This window comes from Microcebus murinus, chromosome 9 (genome assembly GCF_040939455.1).
Source record: "Microcebus murinus isolate Inina chromosome 9, M.murinus_Inina_mat1.0, whole genome shotgun sequence".
Lineage (NCBI taxonomy): Eukaryota > Metazoa > Chordata > Mammalia > Primates > Cheirogaleidae > Microcebus > Microcebus murinus.
This window is the reverse complement of record NC_134112.1, coordinates 92,682,800-92,702,521: the sequence shown is the minus strand read 5'-3', so window position 1 is coordinate 92,702,521 and position 19,722 is coordinate 92,682,800. Positions and strand designations below refer to the sequence as shown.

The following is a 19,722-nucleotide window of genomic DNA, read 5'->3' as shown; positions in this document are numbered from 1 at the left end:
GGAGCTCCGGGCACGGAGAAGTAGAATACACCATCACTTGCAGAGACTTCACGATGTGTTTGGGTGGCTAAAATAGCGCCCCTGAGACGCGGAGCAACCGAAGCTGTCTCCAGTCACGCTCCTGCGCGCGTCCCAGATGCGGCCCCGGGAAGAAAACAAGTGTTTGCGGAATTCGATGGCCAAGGCCCTTCAGCCCGGTTTCATTCTCACCCCACCCCACTTTCTCCCAGGGCATCTCCAGCCCCCGGCCCGCAAAATCCATCCACCAGAACCCAGGGGTGGGCTCTGGTTCCGTGCCTGGCTCCTGACCCCGAGCCGGGATTCTCCGAGCCAGCGCCGGGCGGGCACTCGGCGAGGGGCCGCGCGGGGCTGGGGGCCGCGGGGCGCGGGGACGCGGCGGCCGAGGCCCCGCAGCCCGCCCGGGGCCCGGGGGCAGCGCCGCGGCGCGGTCGGGGGCAGGGGCGGGGAGGCGCCCGGCGCAGCCAATCCCGGGGCCGCCCCCTCCCCGGCCGCGGCGAGCCGAGCCGGGGCGGGGGAGCCAGGCGGCGGCGGCGGCGGCGACGGAGGCTGCCGTGGGGAGGGATGGAGAGGGGAGGGGGGAGCGGAGCCGAGCGGAGACAGCCGCGGCGCTGCAGAGCGGCTGGGGCGGCGGCGCGGCTGCCGGTGCTCCCCCCGGTGCGCGCCCCGAGTCGGTGAGGGCCCGGCCCGGAGGCCCGGAGCCATGGGCTGCATCGGCTCCCGGACTGTGGGTGGGTACCGCGGCCCGGCGGCGGCCGGGCAGGGCTCGCCCCCTCCCCCACCCCTCGCGCGCCCCCGGGACCCCTCTCCGCACCCGCCTCGCCCAGCCTGGCTCCCGCACTTTCCCTCCGCCCGCTCGGGCTCCCTCCAGTCCTCCTTCCTCCCCGCTCCCTCGCGCCTCCAGGGCTGCCGTCCCTCCGGGCTCTTTTCCTTCTCTCGGTCGCCCTCCCCCGGGCGCGGTCCCTCGCTCCAGCATCTCTCCATCAGCCTCCTTTCCGCTCCTCTGTCGCTCGGCCCTACTCTTGGTCCCTCATCCCTGCACCTCCAGGCCATCCGCCTGGACTCAGGTCCCCTGCGCCTCCTCGCCCCCTCCGTCCTGGAGCTGCCCCTCTGCTGAGGACCCCCGCTGCGGGCCTCGGCCTCGGTCTCTGCCCGCGCGTCTTTCGCACGCCCCCACCCCACCCCCGCACCGCCTCCATCTGGCTCGGGTGTTTTGCCCCGTCCCTTTCCTCTCCGTTGCCTTTTTCTGTCGTTCCTGCCTCCTCCGATTTGCTTTGTTCACGTGCATTTTCCCTCTGGGGCGGGGGCGGGCTGCGCCGTGCCTCGGGGAGGGACTGGGTTCCGCGCCCGGAGGGAACGGGGCCGGGCTGGGGCGGGAGCAGCAGCGGCGGGAGCTGGAGGAGGCCGGGGTGAGGGACCCGAGGGGTCGGTAGCCGCCGCCCCGAGGGTGGGGCTGCACCTGTCGGCCGGGGCCGGCGGGGCGGGGCCGGCTCTTTATTTACCTTTGGCGGGAGGGGGGGAGGGAAGAGAGGCGCCTCCTAACCCGTGTTCCCCTGCAGCTTCTGCCGTGCTACGCGACCCCCCAGCCCGTGCACCCACTCCACGCTCAGCTCAACACATAGATCCAACCCTCTCCCCAAACCCCCAATTTTTCCCATTCCAACTCCCAATTTCTCCCGCCTACACCTCCCAGTGACCTCAGGCTGAGAGAATAATTCGTATTATTATTACAAACAAACTCACTCTCCAAGCCTGATTTCTGAGACCCGATTTATTTCCATGGATACCCCCTCCTCCTCTGCTGTCACCTCTCGCGTTCTCTTCCCTCCCCCTCCCTGCCCCCCGCGGCTCTGACTCAGCTCTCCCTCTTCCACAAAGGCCACCTCCCCTCCCTCCGGCTCTGCCCTCCCCCGGGGCTCTGCTCCTCACATTGTGCTCTGCTGCCCGGTCCCTGCTGTCCCTGTCCAGATGTCCACTTTCCTCTTCTTCCCCAGCCACAGCTTCTGGCCTGGCCCATCTCACCACTCCCCTGGAGCCCTAAGTGACAGCAGGCCAACTTTGGAGGGTCGGCCCCTTCCTCTGCTCCAGCTGTGCTGTTGGTTGTGCAGCGCATTCTGCCCAAGCCGCCCTTCCGTGCAGCACTTCCCAAGAATGGGCCCTACCCCTAAACTCAGAGTCACAAAGGCACACGTGTATACAGGACCTGTAAGGGCAGATGGTTGACCCTTTACATCCCATGCTTGACCCTTTACAACCACTAGCCCCAACTGCTGCTTCTCCAAGTAGTCTCCATTCCTGGGGAGCTGGGGCCTGACCTTAGCAATGACCATCCATCCTCCAGTCTCCCAGCCAGCTCTCAGACCCTGTCCACCCCCTCCCACTGTGTTGTCTTCTCTCTGACTTGAATTCCTATTCTTTTAACTCCTGTTTTAGAAAGTTCTCTCCTCTCCTGCCTGCTTCTCTCCTTCCTCTCCTCCATTCCCTCCACTTCAATCCATCCCTTGTCTCCCCACAGTCAGGGGAAATGTCTCCTCTCACCCTTCACTTCTCTGCTATCACTGCTTCTGGGAGGACACACCCAATTCCCTGCTATCCCCTCCGAGTCTTCTTCCTGAAGGACTCACCGACTCCCTGAGAGCCCGTTTAGGGAAGATACATTCCGCCCTTGAGAAGCTCTGCCTCAGTAGAGTGACGGCAGGGGCAAGGGCCAGCTCCCGCATAGAAACCCTCAAAGATTCCTCAGCACAGAGTAAGAATTGTTTTCCTGCTAAAACCCAGCCTCGGACCGCTCCATGTAAACAACAACAGACAAGGCCATAGAAAGAACACTTACTTTCTGAGTGTGCTATTCTTGGGTGAGCTAAAACTGAATATTTTGGCTCAGCGTTATTATTTCTCTCACCAAAAATGTGGGGCTGTGAGAGGAAAGGGGCCCCCAGCTGGAGGGAAGGGAGGGCTGTGAGGGGCTGGCCCCAGGGTGTGGCCTTGGCATTCTGTGGGGGCCACCCCGGGAGGTGAGGGCAGAGCAAATAGCCTCTGGCCCCTGCAGGGAACGAGGTGATAGCAGTGGACTGGAAGGGCCTGAAGGATGTCGATCAGATCAACATGGACAGCACCAGCTCGCTGCACGGGAGCAGCCTCCACCGGCCGTCCACTGAGGTGAGGCCCCCCTGGCCAACGGACCTCTGAGAGACCCGAGAACCACCATGAATAAGGCCCCCCAGCCTCTAGCTGCCTGATCCTTGAATTCTCTTTCTAAACCCCAAGGCAACAACATCCCAAACACTCCTCCTAACTGACACTTTCACAGAACATTTCTCCTGACTTTCCTCAAAACACATGCCAATCATTCCACACGGACATCCTAATTCCCTACGTCAACCTCAAGAAACCATCCCCACTCTACACACCCCTGGAGTCCCTCCGTCGAAGGTGGGGTTACTTGCATTCCTGGAAGTGGCTGGGATGCCCATTGCCTTTCCTCTCTCCTCGCAGCAAACTCGAACCGATTTCTCCTGGGACGGCATCAATGTGAGTGCAGCTGCCCCCAGACCTCCCCAGTCCTCCCTCCTCCTCCTCATACTCTCCCTTAGACCTTACACAGAACACGCTGCTCCCTGACTCTGCGAGCCCTCACATTCTCCACCTGTCCCCAGTTCCCAGGTGGTTGGGGCATACACCTCCTTGGGACTCTTGGCCATAGCAGTTTTCCTTACCACCTGCCCTAGCTCTGATCCTTCTTCCTGGAAATCATGACCTCTCCTCCATATATAAAGCACGTCCACACCTTTTTTATTCCTCTGCCCTTCCTGCCGTGTTCCCTATCCTAGCTCTCCATGGAGGACACCACTTCCATTCTTCCGAAGCTTAAGCGAAACTCCAACGCCTATGGCATTGGGGCCCTGGCCAAGTCATCATTCTCAGGTGAGACTCCCGACCTAGGGACACACCCTGGTGGGAGAATACCTTCGGGCTCCTGGTCTCAGTCTCCCTGCTCCTTCAAGCCCAATGAAGACCGGTATCCTTATCCCCCTGACCTGGCTGCCCTTCCAGTCAAGCCTCTGCCAAACTCCAGGCTACCCCCATCTCTGGAGTCCTGGGGACTACCTGCCCCAATGGATAGAGTCCCTGGGACTAAGGTGGGATAGTGGGGAGGGTCTGGTATGCGTATTGTGTGATATTCTGGAGGGTGTGGGAAATGTCTGGCCCTCTAGGGATCTCTCGAAGCATGAAGGACCATGTGACAAAGCCCACAGCCATGGGGCAAGGCCGGGTGGCCCACATGATCGAGTGGCAGGGCTGGGGGAAGACGCCCGCCATTCAGCCACAACACAGCCACGAGGCCGTGCGCAGGGACACAGATGCCTACTCTGACCTCAGCGATGGCGAGAAGGAAGCACGTTTCTTAGCAGGTACTTGTACCTTAGATCCTCAAGAGACACATTTTCAGGTTGGCCAGGGACTGACATTCCAGCCTGGCTCCCTGTGGCAGGATTGTCTCTAGCCATATGTTGACCATAGGCTTACATTTCCCAAACAGCTTGAATTTCAAGAATTCTGACTTGTTAATTCTGCTAAGTACCCTCAATCATATTTTTATGATCATTTCATAAAATGAGGGGAATTAGATGGAATTTGTGATCCTCCTGTCCCAGATGCTGTTTCTTTTCATCGTTGGGACTATCCAACCCCTGAACTCCCTTAATACAGGAGAAAAAAATGCAGGGGCCTTGGTCTTTGACAGGCCCTGCTTCTACTTACATTTCTAGAAGTAAAAGAAAGAAAGGCCTTGGGGCTCTCTTCTAGCCTTTGCCCACCAGCTTTTGGTGTCATGAATTCATTTGCGGACCCATTACAGTGACAACAACTAGGTGATCAAGAGAATTGGGTGCTGGACCAGGTGTCTGCAGAAACGGTTTAGTTCCAGGAAAGCAGTATACGTCCAATGATAGGCACACAGTGTGCCTGCAAGGGTGGCCGAGCCCTAGTGTCAGGTCTCAGTGAGAAGCCCAGGAAGAGTGGCAGGTCTGGAAGAGAAGGGAAGGGTCTTTGTGTTAGTGACATGGGTGGTAGAAGTATGGGTGAGGAGGGTGACACACTTACAGCGCAGGGTGGTGGCAGTGTTAAGCTTCAACTCACTCATGGCTTTGACCAGAATTGGGACCCCCTCCCCAAGTCTACCCACTCCCACCATGTGCCCTCCCTTCTCCCAATCCCTTGAACTTCCAACTTAATGTCATTGTGGACCCACAATCCCATGATGCTCTTGAAACCTACCTTCTAGGTTATAATTCTTAAAAACCTCAAAAATAAATTTCTGGAAATCCCTAATTTTAGTCCCCTAAGATATCTCATCAAAAGACCCCCAACAATTTCCCCTCAGGAATCCCAAATCTGACCTTTCGGGAAGCCCCCTACGATTTTGCCTTGTTTTGGGGTACACGCAAAGGCTGTGCTGTCCAGTACCGTGGCCACCGGCCACATGTAGCTCTGCACATCTCTGAATGAGGTGTGCTGTAAGTGTAAAACGCAGACAAGATTTCGCACCAATAAAAGAATGTAAAATATCTCATTAGTAATTTTTATACTGTTTTTAGGTTGAGGTGATAATCTTTTTATATCTTGGATTCAGTAAGATATATTATTCCAATTAATTTTACTTGTTTATTTTTAATTTTCTCAAATGTGGCTACTAGAAAATTTTAAGTTATATCAGTGGCTTGCGTTATATTTCTATTGAATAGTGCGGCACTAAGCTGTCTCCCCGCCCCATGCATGTGTCTGTGGGTTCCCTGAGGCATTTTGTGGTCACTGTGTTTCTTCTCACAGGCGTCATGGAGCAGTTTGCTATCTCTGAAGCCACACTCATGGCCTGGTCTTCCATGGATGGTGAGGACATGAGTGTCAACTCCACCCAGGAGCCGTTAGGCTGCAACTACAGTGACAACTACCAGGAGCTGATGGAGAGTCAGGGTGAGAGATGGCTCCAGAATCCAGCCCCTGGGGCCCACGAGGCCTCCCCAGCTATCTGGGCTGCCTCTACTCATCTCTGTTCTTTTGAGACCTCCCTGTCCATCCCTCAGCTTTCCTTCTGTCCCCTCTACTCTCTGTGTCCTCTCTGCCTGGCCCTCAGGGCTCTGTGCTGTCACTGCTGCCTTTGGTGTTCTGTGGCCCCACTGACCTCTGTGATTCTCTTTACAGATGCCCTGGCTCAAGCGCCCATGGATGGATGGCCTCACTCCTACGTGTCCCAGGGCATGTACTGTCTGGGGTCATCGGATGCCTGGGAAGCAAGCGACCAGTCCCTCATCGCCTCCCCAGCCACAGGATCTTATCTTGGCCCCGCATTTGATGACTCACAGCCCAGCTTGCATGAGATGGGGCCTTCCCAACCTGCTTCCGGATACTCTGCTCAGGAACCTGCGCCTTTGCTGGGGGGAGACAGTGACTGGGCTCCAGGGGTGGGCGGGGTGGACCTGGCACGGGGCCCTGCGGAGGAGGAGAAGAGGCCCTTGGCCCCTGAGGAGGAAGAGGATGCAGGCTGCCGGGACCTGGAGTCACTTTCCCCACGAGAGGACCCTGAGGTGTCCACCGCTCTCAGCAGGAAGGTGTCTGACGTCACATCCTCAGGCGTGCAGTCCTTTGACGAGGAGGAGGGTGAGGCCAACAACTAGTCTCCTCCCCCCAACCCTGGCTTCCACCCCCACCTGAGGGCCGTGCACCCTCCCTTCCCCCAGCGGTGCAGCTGAAACGCGGGCGAGGACGGCAGGGAAGTGGAGGAGCAGGAGGGGTTTTGCCCAGGCTTACACTCTAGAAACCACAGGTCTAGGAACTGGCACCCAGGCACCTAGATGGCTGTGCACTTGGCGTGGCTGTGGGAGAACGACCCGGGCCATGGGCTTCTGGGTCTGTGCCCGTCCGGGAAGCCACCAGTGCGTGCAGCCTGGGGACAGGAGCGCAGCGGCCCAGCCGAGACTGGACCTCAGTTCTTCACTCCCTGATTCCGTCTTCCAGGAGTCTTGACTGTGCTGTCTGAATACCTCCTTTCTCCATTTCACTCTCGCTTTCCCGACTGTTTTCTCTGGCCGTGGCCCCAGCTCACCCCTTCTGTGAGGAACAGACCTCGGGGGCCGTTGCACGCGGCTACACGGGCACAGGGCCGGCAGCCTCTGCGTGGAGGCCGGTCTGCCCTGAGCGGGTCACCTGGCTGCTGAGCTCGGCGTCGAGGAGGTGGACGCGGCAGCCGGGTTCACAGGGCGCGCAGATGTGGTTCTTTATGTCGAGGCCTGCCCAGAGACGAGTCACCGATGAGACCAAGAACCAGCACGGCCACGTGTTCTGGGATCTTGAACATCCCGTGGCTGAAAGGAGGATCCTAGAGGATCTGGGAAAAGAGCCTGCCCGGGGCTGGCCGCTCCAGCTCTTGCTTCCCTTCCTGCCTTCTTCCGTCCCTGCTCCGGGAGCCCGCGAGGGCTGTGTCTGCCCCTACCCGCCCCTAATTCTCTGGAGCTGTTTACACTTTTCTCTTTGCCTTTTCTACATTTTTATAACTTCTTGGGGACTCAGGGTTGAGTGGGGTGGAGGGAGGAGTCGGTGCTGTCACTCCCCAGGCCGGGCGGGGCTGCTGGCTGAGGGCCGGGGTGGGCGCTCGGCTCCTGCCCTTTGGTCAGCTCCTCACGGTGGCTGTCCCCGCCCCCTGCCCAGGCTTCCTGCCCAGGAAGAGAGACACAGCAGCGGACTCTTCCTTCCAGGACAGTTTACCGTGAGGCACAAGCTTGCCCTCCCACACCCTCTTGCACCCTGGTGGGGGCTCTGAGCAGCATGCAAGCCCCAGCACTACCGTAAGAGCGCATGCCGGCAGGGGATGGGCAGAGGACACAGTGCTGCAGTGGGGCTCCCTGGCCTTTGGCATAGGCAGAGTTTGGGGAGGAGAGAGAGGCCTAAGAGGTTCGTTGTCCTAGTTCCCCCTTTTCCTGTTGCAGGCTCCAGCTCCCAGCCCTGGTGTCCTACCCGCTCTCAGTCAGGGGTCCTATTAATTGCATCTTCTGTAGGGAGGGGAGCAGTGACATCTTCTCCCAGACCCTGGGCACAGACTTCCCCCGACCCCTGGACCCCAGACTTCTATTGCTTTGGAATGAGGAGGTTGAGAGTTGGAGGTGTTTCTGTCCATCTATGACCCCACCCTGCCACCAAGGTCATACTCATGAAGTTTACACACATGCTCCTGAAATGCAGACAGGGCAGGGGGTCCCATGTCTTCCAGTGGAGGGGAGAATGGTCATCCTGAGGTTAATTCTTGGAGAAAACACGGGAATAGGTGTGAGCCAAGGTAGGTGTGATCACCTAATCTCATGCAGCTTGCACATGTGCTTGACAACATGTCCTGACTCGACATCCCAGGACCACATTGCTAGGAGCTCTAGGAAGTGGTCTGGCATGTCACCCTGATGGCTGTCCCCTGCCCATCTGCTGCAGGCCCTGGGGTTTTGCATGCTCACGTGACCTTCCTCCCACGGGGTCCCTGGTTTCTCGCCTTCTCCAACTGGCTCTATCACCACGTCATCTCATCCCCTCAGTGCCCATATTCTCCCCCAGACCATGGTGGATGTCTGATCCATTGAGCGGGTTCATTCGTTACAGTTCCTTTTTGCCCAGGACCCTGGGAGTAGTAGGAAGGGTAGACGACAGCAGCTTTCTTCCCTCCTTCCCTTTCCCAAGGAAGCCAAATGGTCCTTGACAAACTATGACTAAAGGTCTGAAGGAATCTGGCGGAGCTGATAGATAAGCAGAGGCTTGGAGTCCCTGGGGAGTGGGCAGTCACTGTAGACCAGAGGTGGGGGGGTGGGCGTGCCTTTTGCAAGGAGCCCCCACTCCACTCTGAAGAGGGAAGAGACCCAAGGAGCTGGCCTGGGACCATCTTGGGACTCTTCTGGAGGGAGGGACTGCCTCTCTGGTGCTGGGCGCAGGGTGCATGGGGGTTTGCTTCTAGCCTATTTGGGGGAGGGGGGGGCATGTGCTGGAAGGGGCTATGGGGGGGTGGGAAAGGGTTGCTTTTCCTTTGGGGTTAAAGGCTGTGCAGCACGTTTTACAGCAGTCCTGGAACAGGGCTGTTTTTATATTCTTGTGAATGAAACTGCTCTTGCTAAATGATTTTCTTTTTGGGGGGAGGAGTGCACTTTCATTTTCAATTGACTTTATTAAATGAAAATCCAAATCTTCCATTCCTCCCCTTCCATTGCCCTCCCCCACACACCTTCCTTCTCATCCTTGTGTTGAGGAGGGGATCTGGGGAATGAGTTTATTGTCTTCTCCCTGTCCCCATCTGTATACCCTACACTTCGTCTTCCAGGTCTGGGAAATATCCATTTTTATGGCCAGTCTTAGCATGTTTTCTTAATGTGACACTCCCACCCCAGGCCCAAGAGAGATTCTATGACATATATTACAGAGAGAATTCTATATCAATATATATAAATATTATAGATTATGTACACACGGGCTCAGATGCCCCCCCCCGCCAGCTCCCACCCAGGCTTCAGCGTCTCTCTTGGCCTGGGGCGGGGGAGGGATGTGATGAGGAGAGGGCTAGAGGTGTTCAATGGCACTAAACAGAACGTGGTGGCATCCTCTGACTACGCGTGTCTTATTTGGGGGATGGAGGAGGTGGGGCACAGGGGAGGCGAAGGAGGGGAATGTCGGAGAGGAGGCCTGTGGGGTTGGGGTCGGAAAGCCTTGGGTGTAGAGCAAGGGTTTTGGGGTGCTCACAGCACAACTGCCAGCTCCCACTGCTGGTCCGGGGAGGGTGAGAATGTGATTGTCCTGCGTGTGGGCAGCACCAAAGAGGCTTGCCATCTTGACGCCGCACTTCCGACTTCCCACCCCTGGGACAGGCACTTGAGGAGCTAGTCTGTGAGGAGGCTGCTGTCTGAGTGACCCAGTGACCCAGCTGCTCTGAGCCTTAGTTCTTGGCAGGAGAGGCATCAGCCGCAGCAGCCCTGGGGCAGAGCTAACCCTTGGCAGGACAAGCCAGGGACTATAGCAGGGAGAGGGAGGATGCATTTCCTAGGGAGTGACCTGGGCACAGGAGGCTGTGCTGTGAGGTCGGAGGGCTTTCTGCCAGAGAGAGCCATGTGACACGGTGGGGACTGGTTGTTAGGGAACAGGGCAGCTGCCCCTTCCCCACCGAGCCTTTGGCAACCTTTCCTGACAGGCCGCTGCCCTCTCTCGTCCTTCTAGACGCATTTCACTGCCTGAAGCGGAGGAGGGGGGTGTGGTTGGTCGCTCGCTGCCCTAGTAATGCCCAGCCCGGGCCTGAAGACAGGGGCGGGGGCCAGGGAGGGCGGAGGCAGACTGCTGTGTTCATTGTCACGGAGAGAAGCAGCTGTGGCCTGTTCAGAGGCACATTCTGAGGTGGTCAGTCCCTGAGGCCATGAGCTGGTCCCATCTCCTCCAATGTGGCGCTTACAGGGCCACGGTCATTCTGGGCCTTCCTTCACCCACCTCCTGCAGATGCGGGAAGGCCAGGCAAGGCCAGCCAGGCGCTGGGACAGGAGCCCTCGGGAGTTGTGTGGGGGGACGAGGGGATGCAGAGAGGCAGGGCATTCCCTACCCACACACCAGGAAAACTCAGGAAGCCCCATGGAATAACAGGGGCCTGCCACCAGGGTTAGAACCACCTGCCTGTCTGGGAATTGGCCACGGCTCCTCCCTGCCCAAGTTCTGACTCCTCCTTTAAGATGATCACTGTCACATTTAAAAATCTCTGGGAGGGGCCAAGACTTTGGGGGAGTTCTCCAACCTCAGGACACACCCTGTCCCACACAAGTCCACTTGCAGTCACTGACAGTATTTATAAGGAGGTCCCAGGAGGCGGTCAAAGGATCAGTTCATCTTCATCCTCCTCATCTGTGGACCGCAGGCTGGGGCCCTGCAAGATGTCGGCCAGCTCCTCTTCTGGCCCCGGACCCTCCACCAGCTCCAGCTCCTCCAGCTCGCCCTCCGCCTTGGCTGGGGCCTGGGAGAGAGCGGGCTCTGGGGACGGGGGAGGCACGGGGCTCTCTGGGGAGGCAGGGGCCACATCCCCTGCTCCCGTGGCCCCAGGTCCGTCCTCGGGCAGGTTCCAGCCCTCTGCAGGAGGGAGTGGTCCCGCAGGACTCTTTCGAGTTGAAGTCGTGTTCCGAAAGCTGGCCAGGGGAGGACGGAGCTGCACCCCAGACTTGGTGTGCCCCTCGATGGCCTTCTGCAGCTGGGGAGCAGCAGGAAAGGGAAGAGGGTACAGAATTAGAAAGGAAAAGAAGATGGAGGCAGTGGCAGAGAAGCGGACAGGAAAGAACGGATCCTGCAAAAGCACAAGGGGATGGGAAAGCTACCGAGGGGCAGGACAGAGGCGACACAGAGCAATCAAAGGAAGAAGACAGAAAAGGACAGAAGAAGGGGCAAGACAAAGAGACCTGCCTGCACAGCGGCGAATCCCAAACCACCGCCTCAGACCTCGGCTGGCCACTTCCTGCCGTCCCCGTCCCCGTAGCTTACCACTAGGAACTGTGGCTCATGGCCTGAACCCCCATCCAAACCCACACCAGACACGAAGGCCACGTGGGTCCCATCTGGGGTGAAGAACTGTCTCCTTCAGGACTGTGGCTGCAATAGGCTTGGCAGCCCCCTCTACTCCCATTGGGTGCTCACCCCAGCCCCCCATCTCTGCATGAGAAATGGATAGGGAAATCTGGAGGATCTTCCAAGATGCTAACAGCACCCCTTCCCCACCCACAACCCCCATCCTGTGCCCACCCTCCCTCCTGCTGCTCCAGTGGGACACGTCCGGTTACCTCCTCCAGGGCCAGGACACCTCTGAGCTTCCCCATGCTGGTCACGTAAGCAAGGTGGAGGCCGAGGAGCGAGAACAGCGTGTGAGTCTGGAGGGAGAGCACAGGTCAGCCCATGTTCCTTGCCCACACCTCCCCTGCCCTCCCTGCAGCCCTGAGCTGTCAGCAAGGACTTGCCTTGTGCAGGGTCGTCTGCTCCACCAGCTGGAAGGGAGACTGGTCGATACAGCAGCAATCAAAGCAGACAGGCTGGCTCAGCTGCTCCTGCTCCCAGGCCTCGATCTGCCAGGCAGAGGAGGAAAGTCACCCAAATCACAGAGCTTCCATGACCCCCAGATACCTGAGTGTGACCCCAAATGGCCTTCCTGAACCTGCCCAGAATCCTGAAACATGCAGTGACCCATCCTAGACCCTCCAGGTCAGTGGCTCTCTCCTTCTTCTCGGGTGACAGTTCCTGCCCTGTCCTCTCTCATTAGGACCCCACCCCAGCCTGCACCCACCAGGCACCCAGAATAAGGATCCCTCTTCTAGTCTCCCATCCCTCCCACGCCCTGGTGCCCCAAACGTTTGTAATTTCCAGCCTATCTCTCCCTGTTTATTCTCTACTACTTCTAAAAGATCCAGGGCTCCAGGCAAACTAGACTGCTTTTTGCTCTTCAAACATGCCTTCCCCTTTGTTTGGCTGTTCTTGCCACCTGGGGTTCCTGTTGCAGCCCCACCCTGCCCAGCCTGTGTGTATTCCCAGATCTTCCGATCACTCGTGCTTCTCCTCTTTTTTGATTCTGTAGTACTTCGCCAGTTTCTTCTTTTCAGAAATGGCATTGGTCATGCTCACTCTTGTGTGGGCATCTGTCTTATCTCTGCCTACTGCGTGTGAACTCCTTGAGAGTGCTATGTGGTATCGATTGGTATATATTGTGAAGAAACCAGCACATTCACCTTTCCCACAGGAGATCACAGCAAATATTTGTTAAATTTGAAGAGCTGTACTGGATCTCATGGCACTTAGTTAACTCAAGCAAAGCCAGTTTTTGTTTGTTTTTGTTTGTCTACATCAGAAGCATTAAGGCTCAAAGGCGAACTATCCTCATGACTTTAGATATGCATACTGAAATCCTAAAGATTTCAAGTAATCCATTATATCTCTGGCTTTCATAAATTTATCTAAAATTTTCTAAAATAGCTTTTCAGCCAGTACCCTCTAACGATCTAGTACATTGTTTTCCTATTTGTCCAAATCTACATCTTGCAGGCTTCAGAGAATGTCACCAAAGGCCATTACCTAGTTTTAGGGTCTAGTGTCCAGTCCACGGTGACACTCCCTCCACCAGTCCTGTCCTGATATTTCTGGACTACAGTCATGCCTCTGCTACACTCTCATCTTCCTAATGGATCACACAGGGTTTAACCAGCTCTCAGAGCACAGGATGGACAACTATTTAGAAGGTGTATTGTAAAGAAGTTTTATGTATGGGATGGGGGCTAGACCTTGCCAATCCTAGTATGGTAGATCCTGTCCTCCTGGTCCCTTCTATGATCATTTGAGGACTTCTCAGGTTCCATTTGTACCTTTCCATAACAATACTAGCAGCAACATTTTCAGGGAACATTTATCAAGAACTTCCTCTGTGCCAAGCATTATTGTAATTGCTTTACATGTCTTAGCTCATTTAATCCTCTCCAACAATTCTATCATCTTCGTTGCACAGATGAGGAAACAGAGGCATAGATTGTTTGAATAGTTTGCCCGATTACACAGTAATTGGTGGAGCTGGGCTTGTAACCTTGACTGCTGATTGTGTTCCAGGTACACCCCTAGCTTTTGTCCAAGGGCAGGAGGATGTCGCTGTAGAGTCTGAGGTGTTCCCCTACTTAGAAACCTCAGCACGAGTTAGAAACCAGAGCTCCGTGCACACCCCAAACAGAGTATGCAGAATTAAACAAATTAAAGCAGGGACTTCTGACAACATATAATTGAATTCTTTCAACATTACCATACTGCCCCCATACTGTTTTTTGTCAACACCAACATCTTGATATTGTCAAGGGTGTCATTTTATCTGGTCTGAAAACCATGTTCAAAATATGCTGAATTTTGACTTCTATTGTTGCATCTTACCCCTCCAAAATGTCTCCAAGAATTGCAGGAGAGTTAGTAGCTTCTTGAAGTCTTCCTTGGAAAAGATATAAGCTAGAAATGTGTGATCTATCTTCTTCGTAACCATGCCTGAACATTATTTTCAGTGGTCATTAAATCACCACTCTGATCAAATAGCTGATTTTCTCTCTTTAATGCATTACATACAAAACCCTCATTATTATTGTTTTAGCAATCTAACAAAGTACTCCTTAATTGCAATTATGACCCTTCTGATTCTTGCTTGTGGGCAGAGGAATGGTTTTTCTTTTTCCTCTGTGATCATCTATTTGACTTTGTCATAAGTCGTTTATCAGAAGTGTGTGTGATTTGAGGAGTGGCAGGGGGAGAAAAGAAGGTTTCCTTTCTCTCTTGTCACTCAACAACCCCCTCCTCCAACCTCGTGGTGCTTTTAAACTTCAATGCATATTTACTCTGGAAGTCACATAAGATATTTATTTTAATATAATACCTACTATGGTTTTTTTGTCAGCTTCATACTTTAAAAGCTCTACCTTTCAGCCTTTGCAGTGAGACTCATTCTCTTTTACCATATGGAATAGCTGCTAATTGATTTTCTGTTGTTGTTCCTCTACACCCCCAGGGTGTTTTCTGATCAGGACTGGTTAGCTGCCTGTTCCCAGGGGCTGCTCCACATTCTGCTCCCGCCTCACAACCAAGCGCAGTCCCTATTGCTTGATTTTTCTCTCTCCCAGATTTGATAACTACCTCTTTCGGGAAATAGGCATTTGTCCCGACACCGTGGTCATTATTTGCCTTGTGTTTGTAGTTCCTCCCAGTCTTGCTGCCTGACATTTCCTAGTTGTCCTTGGTCTCAGGGCCCTGATCAACGCAGCACTGTAAGCCCTGCCAGGCGCATCTCCCCACCTCCCTTTGATGCTATTCTTCCACACTGCTCTGTTTCTCAGTCCCCTGGTGCCATCTTACTTCAGTAGAGCCCTGCCTGGTCTAGGATGTCCCTATTCTCTAAAAGATCCAAGGCTCATATTAGCACCATGGTCCCACTTACACATGGAGGCTCAAAACTTCCTCTTCTGAAACAACCGTGTCCCTCTGAGAGCATTGCCAAGTCCTGCCACATGCTCATTACTCTCTCCTTAACTGACCTTATTTCCAACTTCTCAAAATACTTTCCAATCTAGATTCGCATTTTATTATTACGACCACACAATATAGAAGGTAGAAAAAAATTAGCAATATCATCATTTGCCAGAACAATCCACCCCAGGTTGCTGTTTCCCTTACTTACTTCTTCAGGTGACATGGTATCCACTAAATCCACGGACTCCTAGAGAAGAAAGACAAAGATCCCAGTTCTTTATCTTTTTTTCCCCCCGGTAGCTGTGGTTCCCACTGAAACAACAGCACTTTCTCCTTGGCCAGAGCCACAGATGTCTCCTTGCCAAGTCATCATCTCTTGCACCTGGTCAAAGGTCTCCTCGGTGGTGGGTCCTCTGCCCCTCTGATTTAAGAACCACGAGTTTCTCCCTCCTCAAAGACTCCCTTTCCCCTGAACCTCCCGCACATGTCTCCTCTCACCTGGACTGTTTTCTTCTTTGTGGGGCGAGCCCTGCCCAGCAAGCAGCGCAGCAGGGATTGGAAGATGGAGAGTCTTTGACCTAAGAGGAGTGGCGAGCGCATGCAAATGGAAACCAAGCAATGTCCACCCTGGAGGAAATGGCCAGGGGCTCCCGAGTGGTCCCTGACACTTTGCCTCCAAAGAACTGCCCTTCCCAGCGGCCTCCACAGACACCCTCTCTGCTACCCTTCTAAATCACCCTCTGCCCCCACTCCTTGGCAGAGTGCATGGAGAATCAGTGGATGAATAAAGACCCCACCCCATGCCCCCCATCCCCTAGCCTCACACCTCTCAGGGGAGTAGCCCTTAGGAGGAGGAGGGCGCAGACATAACTTGGGGCATGAGTTGGGGTGCATGACAGGAGAGGTCACCTGCAGGCTCTGGCGCCTCTGGCTGCTGTTTGTGGTCTGGCAGGGGCCCGTTGGGCTCTTCTGGGGACAGGAGAGCGGTAGGAAAGGGGAGAGGAGGAGGAGAGGGAGGCAGCTGTAAGAAAGAGCAAGAATTTTCGGTCTCAGAGGCAGAGGCTGTCTGGGGCTTCCCTGCCTTCACTGGTGGCTGGGTGTCCAGGAAAATCTACCTAACTCTATTCTTGCCCCGTCCCCCGTTCAGAAATCCTATATCCCTTTGAGTTCTCATCCATGCCATCATCCACAACCTGTCTCCATCAGTCCAGGGACCCAGGGGCACTGGTCTCTTAGGCACTGGTCCAGAATTTCTGGCTTTCTCAAGAATCAGCAGCTCCATCCTCTCCCTACTTTCCCTGCACCTGTCCTGGCCCAGCCCAGAACCACGGGACGGTGGGACGCGACGGGCTGGCGACCCCTGCTGACGGCTTTGCTTAGCCCCCATCCATCTCGCTCCCGGCCCTTCCCAGCGCGGCCACCTCGGTCCTCCCGGAGAAGTCCTCGTCGTCATCCTCATCCACGAAGGCGAAGGACTCGGGCCGGCCGCGAGGCGCCCCGGGCAGCGCCCTCCCGTCGAACGGCAGCTCCGACAGCTTCCGCGCCATGTCCTGCGCCGCCCGCAGCCTCCGCTCGGGACACAGGTGGCGCTGCAGGAGCGACTGCAGCTCCGACCGCTCCACCGAGCCCAGCAGCACCATGGAATCTGCGGGGAACCGCGCCGGCCTGAGGCCCCGAACCCGCGGCCCGGCCCGCGTGGCTTGCCCCGCTTTCTCCCTCTCTTCCTAACGACCCGTTTCAAAGAGCCCCCGGATCAACCTCACTCAGTCCCTTTTATTTCTTCCATTCAGCAGGTACAGACCCGTGTGATAGAACACTAATTGGTGCTAATTTGTGCTTATTTTGATGCAGCTGCGTACATAAGACTGTTAGCGGATAGGTGAGTCGGTACTAAAACAGGCTAATCAACGCTGCCCAGATGAAAAGAAACAGGAAAAGCCATTCTAACAGGCTGAGATGTGAACACACTTTAAAGGAAGTCTCCAAGCAATACAAACATTATGTCTCTACCCTGGATGAAGGGGAAACAAGGGGACTCTAGCTTTTGTATCTGACGTTTAAAGAACCCGGGTTCTTCTAGGATATAAACAGCACGCCTACTTTTCCTGAGAAGGTCTTTTATATGTCGATAAAAATGCTGCTACTATAATTAACATTGCCATTAGGTGTTAAGGCCGTGCAACTGTGGCAGTGTTACTGAGACCAGTTCTATTAAGTCTCAGTCATTGCTATGAAAACCTTGCACCTCGTTGGCTGTGCCCCAGCTCCAATAAGCAGCCACTCCTGTAGAAGTTGCTTAGATGGTGTCTGAGATTTGGGGAAACATTTGAACTCATTCAATTTGAGAAATTTGGATACTCTGATTATCTAAAATCAGAATGGTCTTGACCCGGCGCGGTGGCTCACACCTGTAATCCTAGCACCCTGGGAGGCCCAGGCGGGCGGATTGCTCAAGGTCAGGAGTTCAAAACCAGCCTGAGCAAGAGTGAGATCCCATCTCTACTATAAATAGAAAGAAATTAATTGGCCAACTAATATATGTAGAAAAAACTAGCTGGGCATGGTGGTGCATGCCTGTAGTCCCAGCTACTCGGGAGGCTGAGGCAGGAGGATTGCTTGAGCCCAGGAGTTTGAGGTTGCTGTGAGCTAGGCTGTCGCCATGGCACTCAATCTAGTCTGGGCAACAAAGCGAGACTCTGTCTCAAAGAAAAAAAAGAATTAATGGTCTTACTAGCGCCAAATGGCCCTATATTATGTACACTAATTCAAACACCAGACAAGTATTTATTTAATATGTAGTAAATACCTGTAAGAAGGTACGCTGGGGACATAGAATGCATAGTCTCTACCCTGAGGGAATACCCAATTTAGTGAGGAAGACAAGACATAGATATACAAATCACAATAAGGAATAATACAAAGCAGGAAGTGCCAAAGATGGGCAGAAAGGATGGTGAAGGCAGAGAAATGTGAAATCACTATTTACTAAAATTATTCACTCCTCCATATGATACAGTTTCATCTCTCCCTTAAGTCGGGCATTAAAGAACAGGTATGATTTAGTTAATTAGCAAAGGGACCATATAAGGAGCTGTGAGATTCACAGTTGATCCTCATTATTCATGGAGTCCCTATTTGTGAATTCACCTACTCACTGAAATACACTTGTAACCCAAAACCAATAGAAGAGGCGCTTTCACTGTAATTCACAGACATGCACAGATAGACAAAAAATGTGAGTTGCCCAATGCCCCTATTCCCAGCTGAGACTGAAGCAGTGCTCTGCCCTCTAGTTTAAGCTTTCACATTGTAAACAAGTGTTCTTTTTGCAGTCTGTTTAATGCCACCTTTTTTATTTGCATTTTTAGGCTCTGTGTTGGTGATTTTGCTGTTGAAAATGGCCCCCAAGCCTAATGCTTAAGCACTGTCTAGCATTCCTAAGTGTGAGAAGGCAGAGATATGCCTTATGAGAAAATATGTATGTTAGGTGAACTTAATTCAGGAATGAATTATAGTGCTGCTGGCTGTGAGTGCAATGTTAATGAATCAACAATATTGATTAAATAAAGTGTCTTTCAAATAAACACACATAAAACAAGATTGTGTATTGATTAGAGGAAAATGATGTGACCAGAGGCACGTAGGAACCTAGCCCTGTACTTCCTCTAGGAGCAAATTGTTCAGTATGGTACTCACTAATTCAGTGTTCATGGTGACTTTATATTAATAGAACATAACTACTATGAATAATGAGAATGGACTGTATTTTAAATTGGATTTTTACCTTTTTATGTATGTGTTACGGCTTTATTTTTCCTTCCTCGAGGATGATCATGTTTCCTAAGGAGCATAGGCTGGGCCTCCCATAGCAGAATGGATGGCCCTAAAGACAAGTCCATAGCACAGTGCCTCCTCTACCTCTCTGTGACCTTTGTTCAGGTCACCAGCTCAGGAGTCTGCTTCCTTCCTTCCCACTGACCTTTTGAGTCAACCAGTGGTAAAGTCTTGACTGTGGTGGTCTGGAGCAGGGCTCGCAACTCCCCATATGTGCAAGAAGCTGAAACAAACTTCACATCACGTACCATGATGTCCTCAACAAAGATCGTATATTTGCTACGGAAGGAGAAAGCACGGCGGGTCAGTCCTACCACACGCCTTCGCTTTGCCATCCCTTTTGTTCCTCCCATGAGATTTATCATGCATTCACTCACAGTATTTATTAAGTGCATGGGAACATAAAAATGATTAAAAAACAGTGCTTCCCAACGTTGACCCTAAGCTCAGTCTCAACCTTAGAACCTCCCACCCCACCATCAAATCTGAACTAATTCCAGCTAGTGCCCCTGACCTGAGCTGGTTCCAACCAAGGTCAGGCAAGTAGGGTAGCTTCTTGACCTGGATGATGCTGTCATAGAGGGAGGGCTGCAGGCTCTGAGCCACCATGTTGGCCAAGATAACAGCCACCATCATGGGTAGGATGTGAGCAATCTGACCCGTTAATTCGAAGCAAATCACAGCTGTGGAGACTGTGTGAGACACAGCACCAGTCAGTGCTGCTGCTCCTAGAAGGACACAGAAATATACCTGGGGGTTAGAGCTGCCATTCCTGGCATGGAAAGCACAAGGGGATGTGATGGGAATGACACAGAATGGGAGACATGACCCTTCCTGGTCATGCCA

The 19,722-nt window shown here is 54.0% G+C and overlaps 2 protein-coding genes across 5 annotated transcripts in view; one reads left to right on the top strand and one right to left on the bottom strand.

The window, feature by feature from the left end:
• The first annotated feature begins 547 nt into the window (after positions 1–547).
• FAM131B (family with sequence similarity 131 member B) lies at positions 548–9,036 on the top strand. 4 transcript variants are annotated; one of them, XM_076006685.1, is made up of 8 exons: positions 550–749; positions 3,068–3,177; positions 3,514–3,549; positions 3,849–3,942; positions 4,233–4,430; positions 5,848–5,991; positions 6,220–6,675; positions 7,723–9,036. In XM_076006685.1, exons 1-8 carry the CDS (start codon positions 722–724, stop codon positions 7,782–7,784), a joined length of 1,128 nt encoding a protein of 375 aa, XP_075862800.1. In that variant the 5' UTR covers positions 550–721; the 3' UTR covers positions 7,785–9,036. The 4 variants fall into 4 exon arrangements, with proteins under 4 accessions (XP_075862801.1, XP_075862800.1, XP_012623558.1 ...); XM_076006686.1 differs by lacking the exon at positions 3,514–3,549 and having other exon boundaries at positions 548–749; XM_012768103.2 differs by having other exon boundaries at positions 552–749; positions 6,220–9,036.
• A 48-nt stretch (positions 9,037–9,084) lies between these two features.
• CLCN1 (chloride voltage-gated channel 1) overlaps positions 9,085–19,722 on the bottom strand; it is a 30,828-nt gene continuing 20,190 nt past the window's right edge. Inside the window, exons 15-23 of the mRNA XM_012768097.3 lie at positions 19,391–19,604; positions 19,022–19,155; positions 16,464–16,687; positions 15,952–16,063; positions 15,541–15,620; positions 15,251–15,289; positions 12,021–12,125; positions 11,847–11,933; positions 9,085–11,263 (exon numbers count right to left, since the gene is read on the bottom strand). Of these exons, the coding sequence (XP_012623551.2) occupies positions 10,892–11,263; positions 11,847–11,933; positions 12,021–12,125; positions 15,251–15,289; positions 15,541–15,620; positions 15,952–16,063; positions 16,464–16,687; positions 19,022–19,155; positions 19,391–19,604 (1,367 nt within the window). The 3' untranslated portion in view covers positions 9,085–10,891. The remainder of the gene's footprint in view (positions 11,264–11,846; positions 11,934–12,020; positions 12,126–15,250; positions 15,290–15,540; positions 15,621–15,951; positions 16,064–16,463; positions 16,688–19,021; positions 19,156–19,390; positions 19,605–19,722) is intronic.

What these genes read in the sequence shown, in the direction of transcription:
- FAM131B (XM_076006685.1), top strand. Translation starts at nt 722, where the DNA reads ATGGGCTGCATCGGCTCCCGGACTGTGG. An exon ending in GGCCAAGTCATCATTCTCAG is followed by an intron (nt 3,943 to 4,232) that starts GTGAGACTCCCG and finishes CTGGCCCTCTAG; the next exon opens with GGATCTCTCGAAGCATGAAG. An exon ending in GGAAGCACGTTTCTTAGCAG is followed by an intron (nt 4,431 to 5,847) that starts GTACTTGTACCT and finishes TTCTTCTCACAG; the next exon opens with GCGTCATGGAGCAGTTTGCT.